This window comes from Equus quagga, chromosome 6 (genome assembly GCF_021613505.1).
Source record: "Equus quagga isolate Etosha38 chromosome 6, UCLA_HA_Equagga_1.0, whole genome shotgun sequence".
Lineage (NCBI taxonomy): Eukaryota > Metazoa > Chordata > Mammalia > Perissodactyla > Equidae > Equus > Equus quagga.
The window spans coordinates 37164267-37181970 of NC_060272.1; the positions used below are offsets into that span (position 1 = coordinate 37164267).

General features: G+C 35.3%; 1 protein-coding gene across 1 annotated transcript in view; it reads left to right on the top strand.

The window, feature by feature from the left end:
* Positions 1-17704, top strand: part of DACH1 (dachshund family transcription factor 1) — a 413471-nt gene that overhangs the window by 208828 nt on the left and 186939 nt on the right. The window contains exon 3 of the mRNA XM_046664761.1: positions 12483-12644. Coding sequence (XP_046520717.1) covers positions 12483-12644 — 162 coding nt within the window. The remainder of the gene's footprint in view (positions 1-12482; positions 12645-17704) is intronic.

Genomic DNA, 17704 nt, shown 5'->3' on the forward strand with positions numbered 1-17704 from the left:
AGAAAATACTGAAAGAAAAACTACCCACAGGCCATTGTTGGTTGAGAGTATCTGCTAAAAGGATAAACTTGTTTCTCTTAAAAATTGTTGTTAATTGCATAACAATAAAATGAATTATTTTGCTACTAGTGTTTTCGTTTCTGAATATAAAGGAAGGATTTTTTTGTACTAAAACAGGGTAGATAGTACATAAATAATGTACTTATTTGCAAGACATTTAATGAATATCAAACCTACCATGGACTTTGGGCAGTGATGGTGAGATTATGGGGCATCCTGTTTTGCTAGCAGGAGACTACAATTCAAGAGTTGTAGACAACAACATGTCTTCCTCCTTTTTTCAGTTTTGCATTTAGCTAGAGAGATTGTTCTCTAAGATTCGACACCTAAAGAATGCATTTTTTTATATTGTTCAAAGCTGACCTCTGCTTTTAGAAAAGTTTATCTGCACTTTTTCATCTGTTTAGAAACATACATTTTTGGTTAAAAGATCGAAGACAATCTCTCTTTGTCTTTTTTTTTTTTTTTCCTGAGCTAGGGAGGTTGAGATAAAAAAGAATGACTGCCTTAAAAGTCACACATGGCTGTAATTTAAGATTTTTTTCCTCTCATTGTCCGTAACAGTTGAAAGAAACCTTCAATGAAAGTTTATTAACTAGGCCAATGCCTGAGGCAATAAAGGTTCATTTATTACCAGTTTCTTGGCTGTTTTTCTTCTTCTATTTTTCGGTTAAACTCATAGCGTAAGATAATACTTCACAAAATTAAACCTTTGACCTTCTGTAGAGTTAAGTCTCCTTTGATTAGATAAAGTAACAATTTATGGTCCAGCATGAGGTTGCACATGAAATGAATAATGCAATAGACTCCGGGTGGACCGAGAATCTATTGCTTTTGAAAAGATGAATGCTCTTTAAAGGGGGAAAAGTCTGCTTAAGTGTGTTGTCTTTATTCAGTATGCACTTTAGCAATATTTCAAAAGGCTTTACCTCCAAGATAAAGTTATGTCTGAATTTTCTAATTCTCGTAAGAAAGATGTATGTTAAAAATACTGCAAAAGGCTTTTGTAACTCCTTGCAGGATTGTCATACGAGTGATTATGCTACATATTCCAAGTATTACAAGGCTGAGTTATAAAATCAAATAATTACATGAGAAAAATGACCACTGAATTTACAAGTGGAGTTTTATAATGATGAGACAGTTAGAATATTATAATTTGTGATAACATTATAAGTCACTATTAACCTCGCTCAAAGCAAAATGGTATTTAATAACTTTTACCAACAAGAAGCAGAGTAACAATAATAAAATATAGTAATAATACTAACAGGGTCTTAATTTTTAAACTAATGCATGGGAATTCAGTTTTTGGTAATTATGATGTAGCAAAGTTTGTGAATAACAGTAATGTTTTTAATTTTCCTTTGCTTTAGCCGTGTTATAAATTCGAAATGCCATAACTCGTTGCCAAGAGCGATTGGATATGACTTTCCAGATATTCCTCTCATTTTTCTATGTGTTGTTTTCAAAACTTTTCGGGAATATAGAGAAAAACCTCAAATCCATCAATGAAAATATTTTATTGGAATTTCCTAATTACTACAGAAGAGATACAATTCCTTTCAGACTCAGAATTTATGCTTAATTCTATCTCCAGCCCAGGGAGAGAGAGAAATGTGTACATAGTACAAGTCCATGTTTCTCACAAAGCTGCTGTGATTACCTGGTTGTTTAAATTAGTAATCAACATTCAAAAGTTGAATGCTTGAGAGAAGTGTTTTAGCATTAGTTTGGTTCTTTTTCAATTAGCTTAAATTATTTAAGGTGAATAAATCTACTGCAGTGATTTAGTTTCTTTTAATAGAATCTCATGATACAAGATAAATTAGGTCAAGAGAAGCCATTGGATCAGTATAATTACAGACTTTGCTCCTAAAATGAAGAGATATAAAGAAAATTGAAGATTTGCTATGATTTACTATTTTGAAGTAAAGTAAAATGTTCTCTCAGAATTCGCAAAAGACTCACATTTCTTGCCATGTTAGGAATTAAGTGATTCTTTCTGTTGGAATGATTTTTGCAGCAAAAAAAGAGAAATGAATAATATAATACTAACCATTGGTAATTCTCCCTTGACACCTACCTGCTCTGTTCCTAGGTGGGCTGCATGGACTATACTATTCAAACCTCAGATGGGACATAGTTTTAAACATAGACAGCATTTATTTCTTGAACAAGAAAGTGTAAGGTTGCCTCAAAATCAGACAATTTAAGTAACTTGTCTAAGTTAGACTCAAAAAACTTAGTAACTTGACTGTGATTCCAGAGATGTGCCAAGATAAAAGTTTCATCTATTCAACAGCTCTAGGAGATGACAGTCACTTAAGACTATGGATTATAAACCCTATTTCTTTTGAATCTTCCTTATTGCATACCATTATCTATTTTTCTAAATTAATCAGGATTGTACTTTTCCATAGTCCAACTTTAAAACTGCAGTCAAAAACCTACAGTTCCAAGCACTACAATTGGCCTATCACCATTCACATTTTCCCTGTAATGAAATGAGGGAAATATGTACCTGGTAGGCAAATTATAGAGGTTCAGCGAGATGTTGCTATAAATGCAAGAACCTAATGACAAAGGAGTGAATACATTGCCTCAACTAGTCCTTCGGTTTCTGTTGTTGTTCAGTGAATATGGCTGTATATTGTTCCCAATCGTGATCCTGACCTCTATCTAGAATGTGTGTATATGTGTGTGTGTCTAAATATATTTCTTTCTTGAGTCTCTTCCTTGAAAAAAGTTTATCTTACTATATCAGAAAAATTCTGTGGCCACATCTTCTCATTGGATAATGCCCCTCAAATAAGACATACATGTAAAAATAGTCACCTCTATTACTCTTTTTTCTCATCTCCTCTTCTTGTCTCACCAAGAAGCACATACTGACAGAGCCCCATTCTATCTGGATTCTGGAAAAAGAAAAAAAAGAGAGGCTTACTGAAGTATCAAAGGATTTAGAAGAGGATTTACATGGTATTGAGAAAAGTAGGAGAACATTGGGAGAGATTATTCTTAGGCTAAAATGCCAATGGGGTGACTTTTTTGCAGGAAATTAAATTTATGACACCGTTTCCTCTTTTCACTTATACTGCCTGAACTGTCACCAATAAACTGACAAGTAGTCTCTTTAAAAAACATTCTTTCAGAATGCCATACACTGTCAGTTATTCTCAGCTAGTAAGAGTCACCTGCCTGGAGTCAATGCATTGAGCAAGTTGGGGTGATGAGTTGTGTAGCTAGAAAGAAGTATTGGGCCTTAGACAAACATGAAGATACCTAATGCCCAGTTTACTGGAGAATGGAATCATAAGAAATAATGAAAAGGATGCTTTAAAGAAAATTAGAGTCAAAGTTTATCTATTTCAATTTCTTTATATTTAGAATTTGTTCTATATTCAAGATATACAGAGGAAAACAATTTATTCACTCTTCTCTTTTTCATTGTTGTGACATATTTAAGATATAGGATCCAGATTAACATTATAAATCCTGAATTTCACCAGTAGAACAGGTTAAAAGTTTTCTGCATAAAGTTGAATGACCATTGTTTCTGTGGCAAATACATTCTAAATTCTAAAAGACTGAATCACAAATGAAGATTTAGATTAGGTTTCTAAGTGGAGTCAACCTATACTTGTGACATCATCTGAGAGTCTATTACCTTGACTTCCTATGCAATCCATGAGCTACTTGGGCAAAGGGGAGTGATTTCCTTTCAATGATTCCACAGTTTACTGTATTCTGTACTTTTCTTTTTGCATTTATTGACAGAGTCAGTGTGGTCAACGCTGAACTGGGAGTTGGGGGAATTGGGAATACTTGATCATTATTTAATGGTATGACTTTATAGAAATGATTAACCTCACTGCCCCTAAGTTTTCATTATTAGTAAAATAAAAGGGTCACATTAGATAAAGTCTTTCTCATCTCCATGTTTTATAAGTCTAAACCCCAAACGGCTGTTAAGAAATATTTCTCTAAAAGTGGCAATGTTAACAGATGGAGTAAAAGTGAAAGTTATATTCAAGACCTGGTTATGCCGAGTTCAGCTTTTCATAAATTACCTATTTGCTTCTTTTAAACCATAATAATTTTAGCTGATTATGTTTCAGCCTGATTCTATGAGTTAGTGATCAGAAGTCGAATGTTTCAAAAACTTCCATGGAAATTCCTCAGTAATTTACACATGGCCAAATGACATCCCCATGGTGTTCCCTCACCCTGACTTCACTACTGCTGTTACTTTCTTCACTCTGGGAGATTGTGATTTTAAGCTATTCAGAATAAGAATGCTAAATTTGATGTATTAGTCATTATCAATATTATAGTAAACTCTTTCTGTACATTTCTCTAAATTGTTGGGGTTTTTGTTAATCCAAACATTTAAAAAAAACTAATTTAATCAATTGAAAAAGTAAAAACTAGTATATGGAGTGTTTCCATTAATGGCCTCAAAGATCAATTTTCCTTTCTGCTGTAGAATATAAATGTGTTTCAAAGGGCAAGAAAAGTCAGTCTAATGGACATCAGGAGACAAATTTACACTCAAAATCTTCAGTCTACCCTGATTTACAATCAAGTTACTTATTCTAGTTGCTTATTATTTCTGTTATTTAGTCATTTTTAAGGGTGAGGACAGGCATGTTCCAATCACAATTTTCATTTATTTAGAAAGTATTGCGAAATAAAATGACTGTGAAAGCTTCTGTCAGTTTTTTAGACAGCTGGTATTTAAATAAGGATAGGAAGAAAACAGGGTGAAAAAAAAGGTCCTGGTATTTTCAAGTTGTTATACTGAGCCAAGAGTTCTTCTAAGACTTGGAGTAATTTCAACTGAGTTGTAATTCAAACTCATATGGAGTTTACAATGCACCTTCAACAGAGTTTTGCAAAGAGTCTATAGGAACTGTCAGGAGCAGAAAGATTACTTCACAGTAATGACTGTTGAACTGAACTATGCTTTTTGATGTTTTACTTTCTGAATTGAACTGCTGGACAAGATTAATTGCACACAGTGAGAGTTTTAAATGAATGACTATATAAAACATTAAGTTTCTTTGTATGCCACTTGGGGGAAAAAAAAAGCTAGGTTTAAATGAATAAATGTATTTAATGCACGAAATGCCTGGGCTAATTTTAAAATTCCTTTACTAACATCCTTTATTGAAAATAGAAACTCGCTTTATTCATCTGTCTTGGTTATATTGCTCTGGTTGAAGTAATTTAATATTCCTGCTTTCCACTAATCTTCTAGTTCAACAGAAGTAAACAATAGGTTTCATAAATTAAAAATACACTCTTCTGAACATGGTTATAAGATTAAAAAAACAAGGCTGTAAACATTTATGACTGAAGCAAACTAGATTGTTCAAATACTGCCATGATGTATCATGTATATCAATATGGCACTGATATCAGTTAGAATGCAAACAAGGTTTTAAATGATGTGCCCTTCATTTCAGCTGGAGAATCCGCTTCACACCATCTGCCTATCAGATGGTTAGGAACCAGGACTGCGTATTAATGCCACATGTTCGATTTTCCTCCTTCTTGTAATGGTTAGATTCATATTGCTAATAGCTGTGCATAAGCACTGTCGATGAAATTTCTGTGACGGTGGAGTGATGAGATATTTATAAGCCGCCTGTCTCCTTGAATAATCAGTAGGAAGAATGCCAGACATAAATAACTTATCAATTCCAGAATATTAATAATAACTACCATTGGCTATAATCTACTGCATGTTTAAAATGGTTTCTTCTAAATTTGGGCAAAGTGACATAGTCTAATAAAAAGTCTATCATATGGAAGCTTTGAATGCTTACTATCTCTTGCATATAACTCATTTTATTTAACCATTAAGTTTAGGGAAATGCATTTTATATGGAATGTGATGTAAAAGTAGACAACGTATCAAACATTTGGAAGTCATCTTGATGTCTTTGAAACCAAAGATCAAAGATTGAACCTTTCAAGTTAATGAGCAAACAAACAGATCAGAGAAAGAATTTGACAGCAATATGTCTCTTTTATTGATATTTATAATCTATAGTTGTAATCTACTCTTTATAACTAGGGGTACTAACTTATTTGAAATAAGTAGAATGGGGATACTTTTCCTTTTTTTAGAGAGGGCAATCAGGATTGTATAATGGCATTTGAAGGTTTTAAAGGATGTTTTGATAAAAGTTGAAAGCAGAAGAAAAATCCTATCTTTGCAAAGTAAAATATGGCTCTTAAGTGGTAACAATGCCTGCTTCCCTTCCAAATGATAAACCCATGGATTGGTTTTAAGATATTGATTTTGAGGTAGTGAAGGCTTTGTTATCAATATAGCACAGAGTGAAGATTTAGTGATATTTAGGGTAAATTTAATCAGTGTGGACTAGTAAGTCAAATGATTTGATAGAAGCGTGGTTTTTAGATCTCCATTTATCAAATGACTAAATTCTCACTCTACCCTATTAGGTAGTTTTTGTCATATTGCATTTTTGTGAGTACCTAAACAAAGGTAAAGCTAAAGATAAGGAAAAGAGGGGTATTATGGGTTACTTGATAATATTTACTACTATTTGCAGAAGGATTAGTATGTGACCATGCTGTTGCAGACATTATTTCTCCTTTATTCTTCACAATACCCCTATGAGGTCAGAATTGATATCTCTGTTTTAAAGATGACAATTTTGAAGCCTTAGGAATTATATAACTTGCTGCAGTATCCCAGATAAATTTCATGCATGTTGTCCAATGTTTGTATGGCTTTTTGGAGTGCCTCTTCTTCAACCACCATCTATTTACTCCTTACATGATAGTGAATTTAGATAACTAGCAATTTCCAGGCCAGTTATTTATTCAGCAAGAAATTGGGAGCAACAAAAAATGAAAGTGAAAGTAAAAGTAAAAGAAATCTATAAGCCAAGATAAAAATAAAGAATTTCTAGTAGCCAGTTTTTTAAAAAAGCATAGAATTTGCTCTGAAGGAGCAGAGCAGAATGGAGCCCATGGCGATGAGTTTGTATCATAATTCAGGCAATAATATGACAAACTGTGTTTCTAAATTCTATGTAAAAATTATTCATTCTTATAAATTGCAAGCAATAGAGTTTGTGAAGATCAAATAAGAAAGAAAAGGAAAGCTAAATATTTTTGCATGATATAAAGTATATAGGCTTTAACCTAAGTTTAATGTATAGTTCCTTTCCTGAGGGCCAACTGGAGGTCCAGGATTACACAATATATGACTTATTATCCTTCCTCTGAAGGAAAACAACTTTTTTAAACAAAACATTTCTCAATCCATTATTTTATCGATGGCAAATAAATTTCAGGTATACATTAAAGTTTTCCCATTGTTGATGATAAAATTAGATTTAGAACCTTTTAAAATAAAAAGATACTACCTTTGACTTCTCAGTTCAGTACATGTTTTTGTCTTGGTGAATAAGACACTATAAATATTTTTTGAGAGTGTAAAAATGTAAGTTTGGTGAGGTAAAATAGATGGGTTAATCATTCCTTAGTGAAAGAGATCATTTATTTGTGTCCATCATATATATATATATATATATATATATATACATGCATACACATATATACACATAGATTTATGTATACACATATATATGTACACATGCATATGTATATATATAATTTTTCCATCAAAGAGAGAAAGAAATCTGGTGAAAAACTTACCAATTAAAGAATCAGGATGAATTACCCAAGCTTTTTAAGTAACAATTACGGTATATACCAAATAAATTCGTATGTGTAAGTGGTTGCTGGAGGCAATAACATACATGACTGCTGCATCAATAACATACGCAAGTGCTGTATTACCTGGCTGGCCTATTTGCTTCTGCTGCGTTAGGTTAAAGGTAAAAGAAGATTCATTTTTACAAAGTCTGCATCACACTAGAGCATTATGTCTCAAAACTCTGATTCCTTGGTCCAACCTGATTTTATATTTGAACAAGTTCCCTAGTTGCCCACTTTTGAAAACCACTGCAACGATGATCTGCTTGGTGAATAAGCTTTTGCAAGATGCAAACACACTTTAGTGTCAATTATTGTCATCAAATAATCTAAGGGCAGTGAACATCAGAATCAACCTGTTGAGAGGGAAAAACACAGACTCCTCAGTCCATCCCAGAGACAGAGTCTGTGAATGTGGCCCAGGGGAAGATAATCTCCAACTTCAGCATACTTTGCAGCTGGATTTGATGTAAATTTATCACTTTGTGGAACACTGAATTACCTAGTTCTGAGGAAAAAATGGGCTGTTTTGATTGGGGAGAGTTAAAAGCAGTGGTAAACTTGCAGGATAATGTACTTCAAGGTAGGGTATTGAGGAAGGGTAACACACATCTCTACGAATCTGAGGCAAGGGGAGAGAGCTCTAAGAGAGAAAGGGTTAGGCAGGGAGATAATAGGGCCAGTGTTTACACAAGTAGACAATTCTTGATTACATAGAAAATGATTTCAGTTTTCTCTGTGACGTATAGACCAAAAACTAGAATTATTTTGTGGATTTATTACTTATTTTTCCAAGGCAACTTTATTAGGGAACAAAATATAGAATGAGATCTCTTTCTAAGGCAAGTGTCTAGATTCTAAGCTAAGTTTTTTTAGAGACAGCAAGTGGGAGGGGATTTGAGAATTACATCAGAGATTTGAAAGGGTCATTGCGAGGCCAAGAGGAAGTGCAATAAATGCAGGAGGGGTAAGCCTTTTGTGATTCTCTCCAGCCCTAGGCAGATGAAGCTTTGGAGAGTCATGCTTTATATTAAATTAATGAGATTTGCTACTCCTAGTATATTCACATTGATTGCAACATAAACATAATGTTTTAAATTACTTACATTGATATTGTCAAAATAATCACCATATTTCTCCTGTGGCTTTCCAAGTAATCTAGTTTGAGAAGTGTTTTTTCATTCAGTGACAGTTTGTGCTAGGCATCATGGTAGAAGTTTGGGATATATGTGCTAAGAAAGTATTTCTATCCTTTTGGTGTTATAATCTAGTTAGAGAAGCTAACCCTAAACTGACCCTCCTTAGTCCCCTCAACCCCTCAAAACAGAGCAATAAAGAGTCCAAGGGACTGGCTTTCATATCTCAGATTGCACATTAAAATGACCTGAGGAACAGTAAAATCAACCAAAAATATACAGATGCCTAGGTCCCAACCTGAATCTCAGGTGGTAGGCCTCAGCTGTCTGAATGGTAAAGCCCCATGGGTGATTGTGGTTCACAAAAGATGGTAAACTCGCATGCAACAGGGTTGAGAACACAAGCAAGTGGACCACCAGCTCTACTCTGGAGGGGTAGGGTGTGGAAGGTCAGCTCTTTAAAAGAAGTGAGTCTTGAGCTTATTCTTGACATGTTGATAGCTGTTTCCCAGGTAAACGAAAGAGTCAGGAACCTGAGCCTGCTACTCCTAGAGCGTAATATTTAAGTCATCACATGATGGATGCATGGACAGGTCAGTGGGCAGGGGAGTGGAGAGCTTTTCTAGAAAGTGGGAACAACATGTGCAAAGTCTGACTTGAAGGAAGGAATGTGGTCCATTAGAGGAAATGAAAGAAGGCTTGTGTGTCTGGAGTGCAGAGAGCAAGGAGGGCTCAGGGGAACAGATGATGCTACACAGATAGGCAGGGAACTGAGCATAAAGAGCTGTGACAGCCATGAGAAGCATCTGACTTGCTCCCGAGAATACGCATTGAATGTCGTGATTGGATTTTCATTTTCGTAAGATTATGTTGACTACTGTATGAATAGTAAGAGATTGGAGGTGAGGAAAGTGAAAGCAATTAAGGGCTATTATTGTAAGACTTTAGGGAAGAAAAGGTGACAGCTTGCACTAGGGGGAGCCAGTGGAAATGGAGAAAATTGGTTGAATTTGAAAGGTATTAAAGAATTAAATTTGAGAACCCATCAAACAGCCAGGTGAGTTAGTGGAACTAAAATCAGCAACTGTTGCCAACGGTATAGCTTTCTTCCCACCTTCATTAAATTGGACGAAAAATAGAATATTAAAAAGTATTTTAGGGGCTGGCCCCGTGGCCGAGTGATTAAGTTTGAGCGCTCTGCTGTGGTGGCCCAGGGTTTCGCTGGTTCGGATCCTGGGCGCGGACACAGCACCGCTCGTCAGACCACGTTGAGGCGGCATCCCATGTGCCACAACTAGAAGGACCTGCAACTAAGATATACAACTATGTACCAGGGGGGATTTGGGGAGATAAAGCAGAAAAAAAAAAAAGTATTTTAGTTAAGTTAGAGCATGTGTGTATGTCACATACATACATCTTTTGGAATGTGTATTAGAAGTGTAAAACTGGGAAATAAACTGTCAAATGGAAAAATAGAAGAGTATCATACATAAAATCATACATAACTAAATTATAAAAAGTATTTTTAAAATCCAAGGTTTAATGCAGTCAGATAAGGAGCAGTAGGATTCTTCTAGCTGAGGAGGCTGTGGCCACCCACGATATCCTGCAGGAATCATAGCTAGGACTGGACTGGACTTATTGAGGAACTAGAATGCAAGGCATGTCTAGTTTTACTAAGCATGATGTGGTATTCTTCACATAGTTTATCTCATTTAATCCTTATATTATCCCTTTGTGAAGAGAATGACTTTACAGTCGAAGAAACCATACTCGAGAAGATTTTATGGCTTGGCCAAGGTTATATCATGCATCCTTGTGTTTCATACTACCAAATTCGATTCAGATCTATACAATAATAACAATAATATCTCAAATTGTAGGTTTATCTCTCTCATTTTAATCCTATGGAACAAGATTTACCTGCCACATAAACCAAAGGTAAAGATCACGGAAGTGTCACAGATTAGAGATGGGACAACACCAGGCAATGAAGAGAACGGAAAAGTGAGATGCTCACATTTATGACAAGGCAAAATTTCGGAAGAGAGATTTTCTGGGAAACACAAAGAGAATTTTTAGAGAACAGGAAAGAAAATGTTCTGAAACATCTTTGAAGGAAATGAGTAACTGGGGAGAAAATTCAATCATAGGAAGATGAGAGAATCAGTTCAAGTGGGGACTTAAAAGGCAATAAGTGTTCATCCAGACCCAGATGAATTCTTTGAGTTTAGATCAGTGCCTTTTTAGGGGGCAGTTATCAGGTTTTCATGCAAAGATCCAACGTGAAGATCTCATTTCACTGGGGTGAAAGTTGTCAAGGCTTCTTTTGTCTGATCCGAAGAAAAGGTGAGGTCTTCTATCTCCTAAAAAACAGCAGAGATTTCTAGGGAAAAAGAGTTTCTTGTAATTCCTGAGGTTGTAACTTATTTGCTGTAGTAACTAGAACTGATGATTAGTGGGGAGGAAAAGGAGGAGAGAGGTGTTCAGTCTCTAATCCACCAGCTGGGAATGGAAATAAATCACAAAGATAAATTCAAGCCAGGCTGAAGCACTGTAGTCAGAAACTCTGAAGCAGCCATAGCAAAAAGAGGGTGGGGGGTGGGTACACATCCTCCCCTAGACTTTTGGAGTTTTAGATTAGGAAAGATCATTCATATATTCCAGTATCAGTCATTTTGCAAATGAGGATGCCAGGATGAAGTGAATTGACTTGGTAAAAGTTCACACATTTAAGGAGACAAACCACTCCCCTGCTGAGAAACCTCTGCTGGCTCTCTAGAGCCTATACATAAAGCACGGTCTTAGCTTTCTGCTCTTCCATAATCTGGTCTCAAACTCTATTTCTAATCTCACATCCACTCCTACCTCCTGTTCTCTGGATGAACAGAGATGAATTGTTCTGGATAAACATCGTGGCATATTGGTTACAAGTGTCATTTCTGGGATTCGAGTGCTGGAGGATGAGAGGCTGGGGAAGTGAGTCATGGGATAAGGACATTCCAGACAAAGAGAATGGCAAGTGTGAAAGCACAAGTGTGAAGAGTCAGGGCATGCATGGGTATTGGTGGCATGTTCAGCATAGCTGGCGTGTGACATGAGAGTAAGGGAACTTTGGGTGATTAGGGAGTTTACACTCTTTCATGAAGGGCTTTGTGAGCTAAGCTAAGCAGTTCAGATCCCCCCCTCCCCCTTTAGGCAGCTGTAGAGGATTTTAAGTTTTAAGCAGGGAATGACATGTTCAGACTGGTTTGTTTGAGAGAGAATTCTGGCTGCATTTCTACTACTATTCTTTTGTATGTGAATTATGTTTCTGCTTAATATTTAATTTGGGAGTTTCGAGAGCACTCTCTCGATTGTATCAAAGTTATTTCATTGGCTAGTTGGGAATGAATATATGCTATCAGAGTGTTCCATAAAGGAATCAGATACCCTAATGTTTGTATGTGTGTTATATAAATTACATGGACTATTACATGAAAAATCAGAATTTGAATTACCTCGTTTTTAATTTATTCTTTTAAGGTCTGACAGCAGCAGCTGCAGCAGCTGCCGCTGCTACCAATGCAGCTATCGCCGAAGCAATGAAGGTGAAAAAAATCAAATTAGAAGCTATGAGCAACTATCATGCCAGTAATAACCAACATGGAGCAGATTCGGAAAATGGGGACATGAATTCAAGTGTCGGTAAGTTTTACGTTCACTGAAACTTATTGTGATCATTTGCTACCGAATGACTCTTTTCCAGAACAACACTATTGGCTATCCTTTTGAGAAGCTCTGCAAGAGTATATATTCTGAAGATACCATTTTGCCTCTCTAACAACACGACTTTAAATAAATAATTAGCAAAATTATTTTTTATTATAGCTTCAACTGTACGTCTGCAACTTCTACTATAAGCATTCAGTTAACATCCTTCATAATACAAATAGTTTTAATAATCAGAATTCGAAAGTATTGATTATAGGTAAGGTGACAGAAGAATATTTATAAAGTAAAACATACACTTTATCTTTTTCATTCTTAATGCTTTTGTCATCAAATACTAAATTTGCATTAGCAGCAAAACATATAAACTAAATCCTTTCATGTGCTTCCAGGAATAAAAATTATATTGATAATTAATTCTTTCTATAAACAACCATAACCTATTTATCTCATTTTAAAATTACAACTTTAATTTCTCTTGATTTTTTTCTTTCCTGAGGTATGGAGAAAGAGAGGGAAAGTTGATAGTCACTATTTAAACCAAAAGAAATGGCTTTCTCTTGGCAGAATTCCTCTGAGTAATTTGTTTGGTCGAACACAACGTCAAATGTCTATTAATTTTTTTATTGATGGTATCTTTAGCATCTATGTCTCGGTGAGATAAAACACTTTATTCTATGCTGCACTGTATTGTTTCTCTTTCAATTATAGAAATCATACTCAAAATATAATTTAACAAGAAAAAGTTGGATCCTACAAGATGTGAGAAAGATACTATATCCAACATACGTTCATAAAGGACACAGTAATTCATGACAGTTCAATTAAATTTTCTTTTTATGCAGCATTTTAACAGATTATTTCTTTCAATAATCAGCAGCTTCCTGCTCTCAGTGCATTGACATATAGTTAAGGATATATGAAAGAATATTATAGCTTTTAGCACTGATCATTCTTGCAACAGTTCCGTGGAAGCATACACTAGACATGACCGTTAGAGTAGGAAGTAATTTTGAAATATATAAACAAAACACAAAACACCACTGCTTCAGTGATGTCAAAGGGCAACTTCTAATGTAAAAAAGGAGAAAATGGAACTTTTCAGCAAAACTACATGAGGGAAAAAGAAAACGAGCCACAGCAATGGGTTTGCTTTGAAAATAGGTTATAAAGAAGATGGTGGCAATCCTTAGAAGGATGAAAAGACGTGGAAGAGACCCAAAAGACATGGCTCTAAAACTGAGAGGAACTAAGGAAACATTCTTAGTTTGCATTTGTGGTGCTCCTACTGGGAAAGTGAAAGGCAGTGGATTGTTTATGTCAGGGTCTACACACAGAAATTTAGGCTTTTAAAGGTTAAAAACAGTATTAAAGTAAAATGAATGAATTACCATTCTCTTTTTAGAACTATTAAGTACATATTTTTCTTACGATAGCAGTCTTTTACTTTAACCTATTAAAATAGAGCAAAATTGGACACTTTTAAAGACAAGTCATTGGCCACTAGAAGTTATAGTTATCATTCCAAAACATAATCTGGATTGTTTTCAAAATTTTAGGAGTAAAGACTTTAATGCAGACTGCTCTCTAGAGTTCGTGTTGTTAGGCAATTTAATAACGTTTAAAGCAAAATATTTTAAAACGATATCTCTCTTCAAGTTTCCTGAGCCGCAGAGCAGAAGTTGACTTTGGAGAAACCAATAGGCATAAGGTAAAGAGAAAATGACTCATAATTAAACATTGACATAAATTTAATATTTGATATTACAGAATAACGTTTGCCTACTGACCAAATTGTAGCTTACCTTAATTATTTGTGTAGATAGGCTATCATAATAACTTAAAAGAGAAACAATTTGAATTTTCTTTTTTGCTTAGTTGGAAGAAATCACTTTTCTTTCCTTAAGGTCTTTGGTTGGTAGTTCACGTTGCTTTTTAGTTTTGACACCCATCATCCAACATCGATTTGAACCAGCAGCAGAAATTTCTTTGAATTTTCTTAGAGGGTCTTAGTATTTTGAGATTGTGTTAACATTGGTGCCATTGCTAGTCCCTAAATCATGTGGATCATTTATGTTAGATATTTGATAGCTGATTTGGGGGAAAAATTGTTGTCAATGTTATTTTTATTCTATTCTCACATGCTGCTGTCCTCTAAGAATTAATAATTTATTATCCTTCCTGAGCACACTGCCCCACCCCCCTTTATCTATCTAGAGATCAGTGAAAGAGAGTTTGGAGTTTCGGGGAGGGGTAAGGGCACTGGTGGGGGTGGGGGTTGAGCTTGCATCTATCAAAGCAGTTGCTGAATTGAGCAGTTGCTTTGTATGGCCCACAGTCTTCTCTGACCCTGAGGACAGTGCCTTCCTCTTGGTAAGTTTTCAATAATTATTTGCTCTATGACTTTGGAAAGTTATGTAAACTTTCTGAGCCTAATATTCCACATCTGGAAAATGGTATAAATAGTAGTATCTACATCATGAGAATTAAAGGCGATCGTATTTGTCAAGTGTTTATAACCTTATTTATTAAAATGTTTGTTTATCACATTGTTACTACAATAAAATTGGGATATAAAATAATTGTTTGTCAGAGTCAAAGATTTCTTTAAACACCTTTTTCTGGCCAATTTTTCCTACTCATATTAAGGACTAGTATGTTATTACAATACCAAAATGACTGACCTTAACAGTAAGGTGAGTCGTTTTGGTATTGCTTTTTTCATTATTATTATTTTTTCAAACTTACTCTCTTGAAAATTACCTTCTTATTTTTCCTGCCATCAACTGCCTCCTTCTCTGTTTTCCTACTCTCTCTGCTAGGTATTATTGGCTAAACTGCAGGCCTGTGAGGAAATTTAGGGGCAGCTGTTAGGTCATTTGGATTTCGTTGTATGTTTGATCTTAGCTCATTCTAGGGACACAAAAATAATCATTATAGAGTCCCAGCACTCACGGGCCGTGCAGTCTGTGGGCGGGATGGCTGCATAAGCAGGCAGTCATAACAGGATGTGCCAGATCCTCCAGGAGCCTCAGTTAGCATGAGGTGCTTAGGAAGTGATATTGAGGCATATGAATTCCAGGAGGAATCCCAAGAATCTCAAAGGCCTATATTTCAGAATAAAAACTTACTGCTCTCATGAATCTATCAACTGGCTCTTTGAAGTAGTGAAACCCCTCAGAGAGTTGCCACTTAAATGATATATTGTTGCTACTCAGCCCTGACCAAATCCAGCGACATTTTTGAAGTCAATTCAGGATTCTTTTTTCTCTTGTACTCATCTGGGTCAAAAGTTTTGTTAAACATTTCAGGCTTTCTGAACACTATTTGTTTCCTTGGTTGTAAATACATCCTTGTTGCCCAGAAAATAGATTTTGTGTTTGCTTGGTTTGGTTTAATTTGGCTTGGTGAGGTGAAGGGATTGTTTATTATAGATGACTCTTTCCTGTTATTAATATGAATCATAAAAATTAGCCAGGAAAAAGTGTTTAAAGAAATCTTTGACACCGACAAATAATTATTTTATATCCCAATTTTCCACGGTAACCTTGAGCTCACATCTTTCCAACAGAATGATCACTTTAGGAAGAAGTGGGGACTCAGGATAGATCCGAGGGAGGCATCAGCATGCTGAGTAAAATATATGGCCGTGTCGCCATTCTCCCTCATCCACAATCAATTGGATTCTTTTAGTTTAATATTTACTTGCTAAGATGAGATGCTAGTCTGCATGGTGATAAACAGTCTGCTCCTGGCATCTGAAGGTGACCTGTCAGTTCATATGGACAAATCTCCTGCTTACTGAAATGTACAAAATAAATCATTAAAGCAGGCAGGTGCTCATTCCCAGATTTAAATCACCATAGATTTATGATTTGAATTAATGCTTCATTTGGCCATAGAAATAGATGCTGAGACAAATGATATGCACTGGTTGGGGTTTCCATACTGTAGCCATCCTGATATTGATTACTGAGATGTCTTTGCAATCTCTTGTTTATATCAAGTACTATCTTGTGACAGGTTGGCTGATATGAGCTACATTGTAGATAAGAAGGAAAAATGTCCTGGATTCTTTTTAGTGGCAACACTATCCACAACACACAGGCCAGATAAATTGCTATTTTTTTGCTTTAAGGACTGATCTACATAACCGGCTTTAAAAATGCTGCTTGGAAACTGGGACCGGGATATTGGAAAGGCAGAATTTAAAACCGGTGAACCCAAGGTCAATTCCATAGCATCTATAGCTGTGTTTTTATCTGCTTATCTTTTTTTTGGCATCATGCATATTTTGAGGATACTAAATTAATCACAATCGATCTAATCTAAATAAAGGAAACTTAATTTTACTTCTAGTTTTCAAATGCTATATAAATATTGACATAGTGAGCATCTCTTAATAGTTTCTGTTATTTAAATACTTGCTAAACCTAATATCTTACTCCCTTAACTAATGACAACAAAGGAAACGACTCTATAAAGATAAATACATTAAATATTATTCCCAAGTGCAAGACCTTGTGGACTATGATTTACCAAGAGGCAGGAAAAGACTGCATTTTTACTTCTCTTAACATTTTATTTAAGGAAAACACTATGTACACAGTTTAAAGAATACTCAGAGGATTTAAGAGGGACCTTTGCCACTAGCTAATATCTGACTCATGGAACTGGTAAACAGCTATCAACAATGGTAGATTGCTTGCTTAGTAGGAAATGAGTTCATATCTATTCAAAATGTGATCTCAAAACAGATGTCCCAAGAAAATCTCATTGTTTAAACTATAGTCATAACCCTCTAACTGCTGTTATTTCTTTAAGGAAGTGAAGTAATCTTAAGTCTTCAGCATTTTCTCTTTCTGAACACTGTGAAATATAGGCAAGGGTACCCTGATGCGGGGATCCCAGAATCTGAACACAGTTCATATGCCTGGAGTGTCTGATTCTTTTTCATTTTCTCAAACTTACCATAGTTGCAAGGATGTAGGAGTTTCAGGTAACAAGAACTTGAGTTGGGGATTAACAGCTGTGTT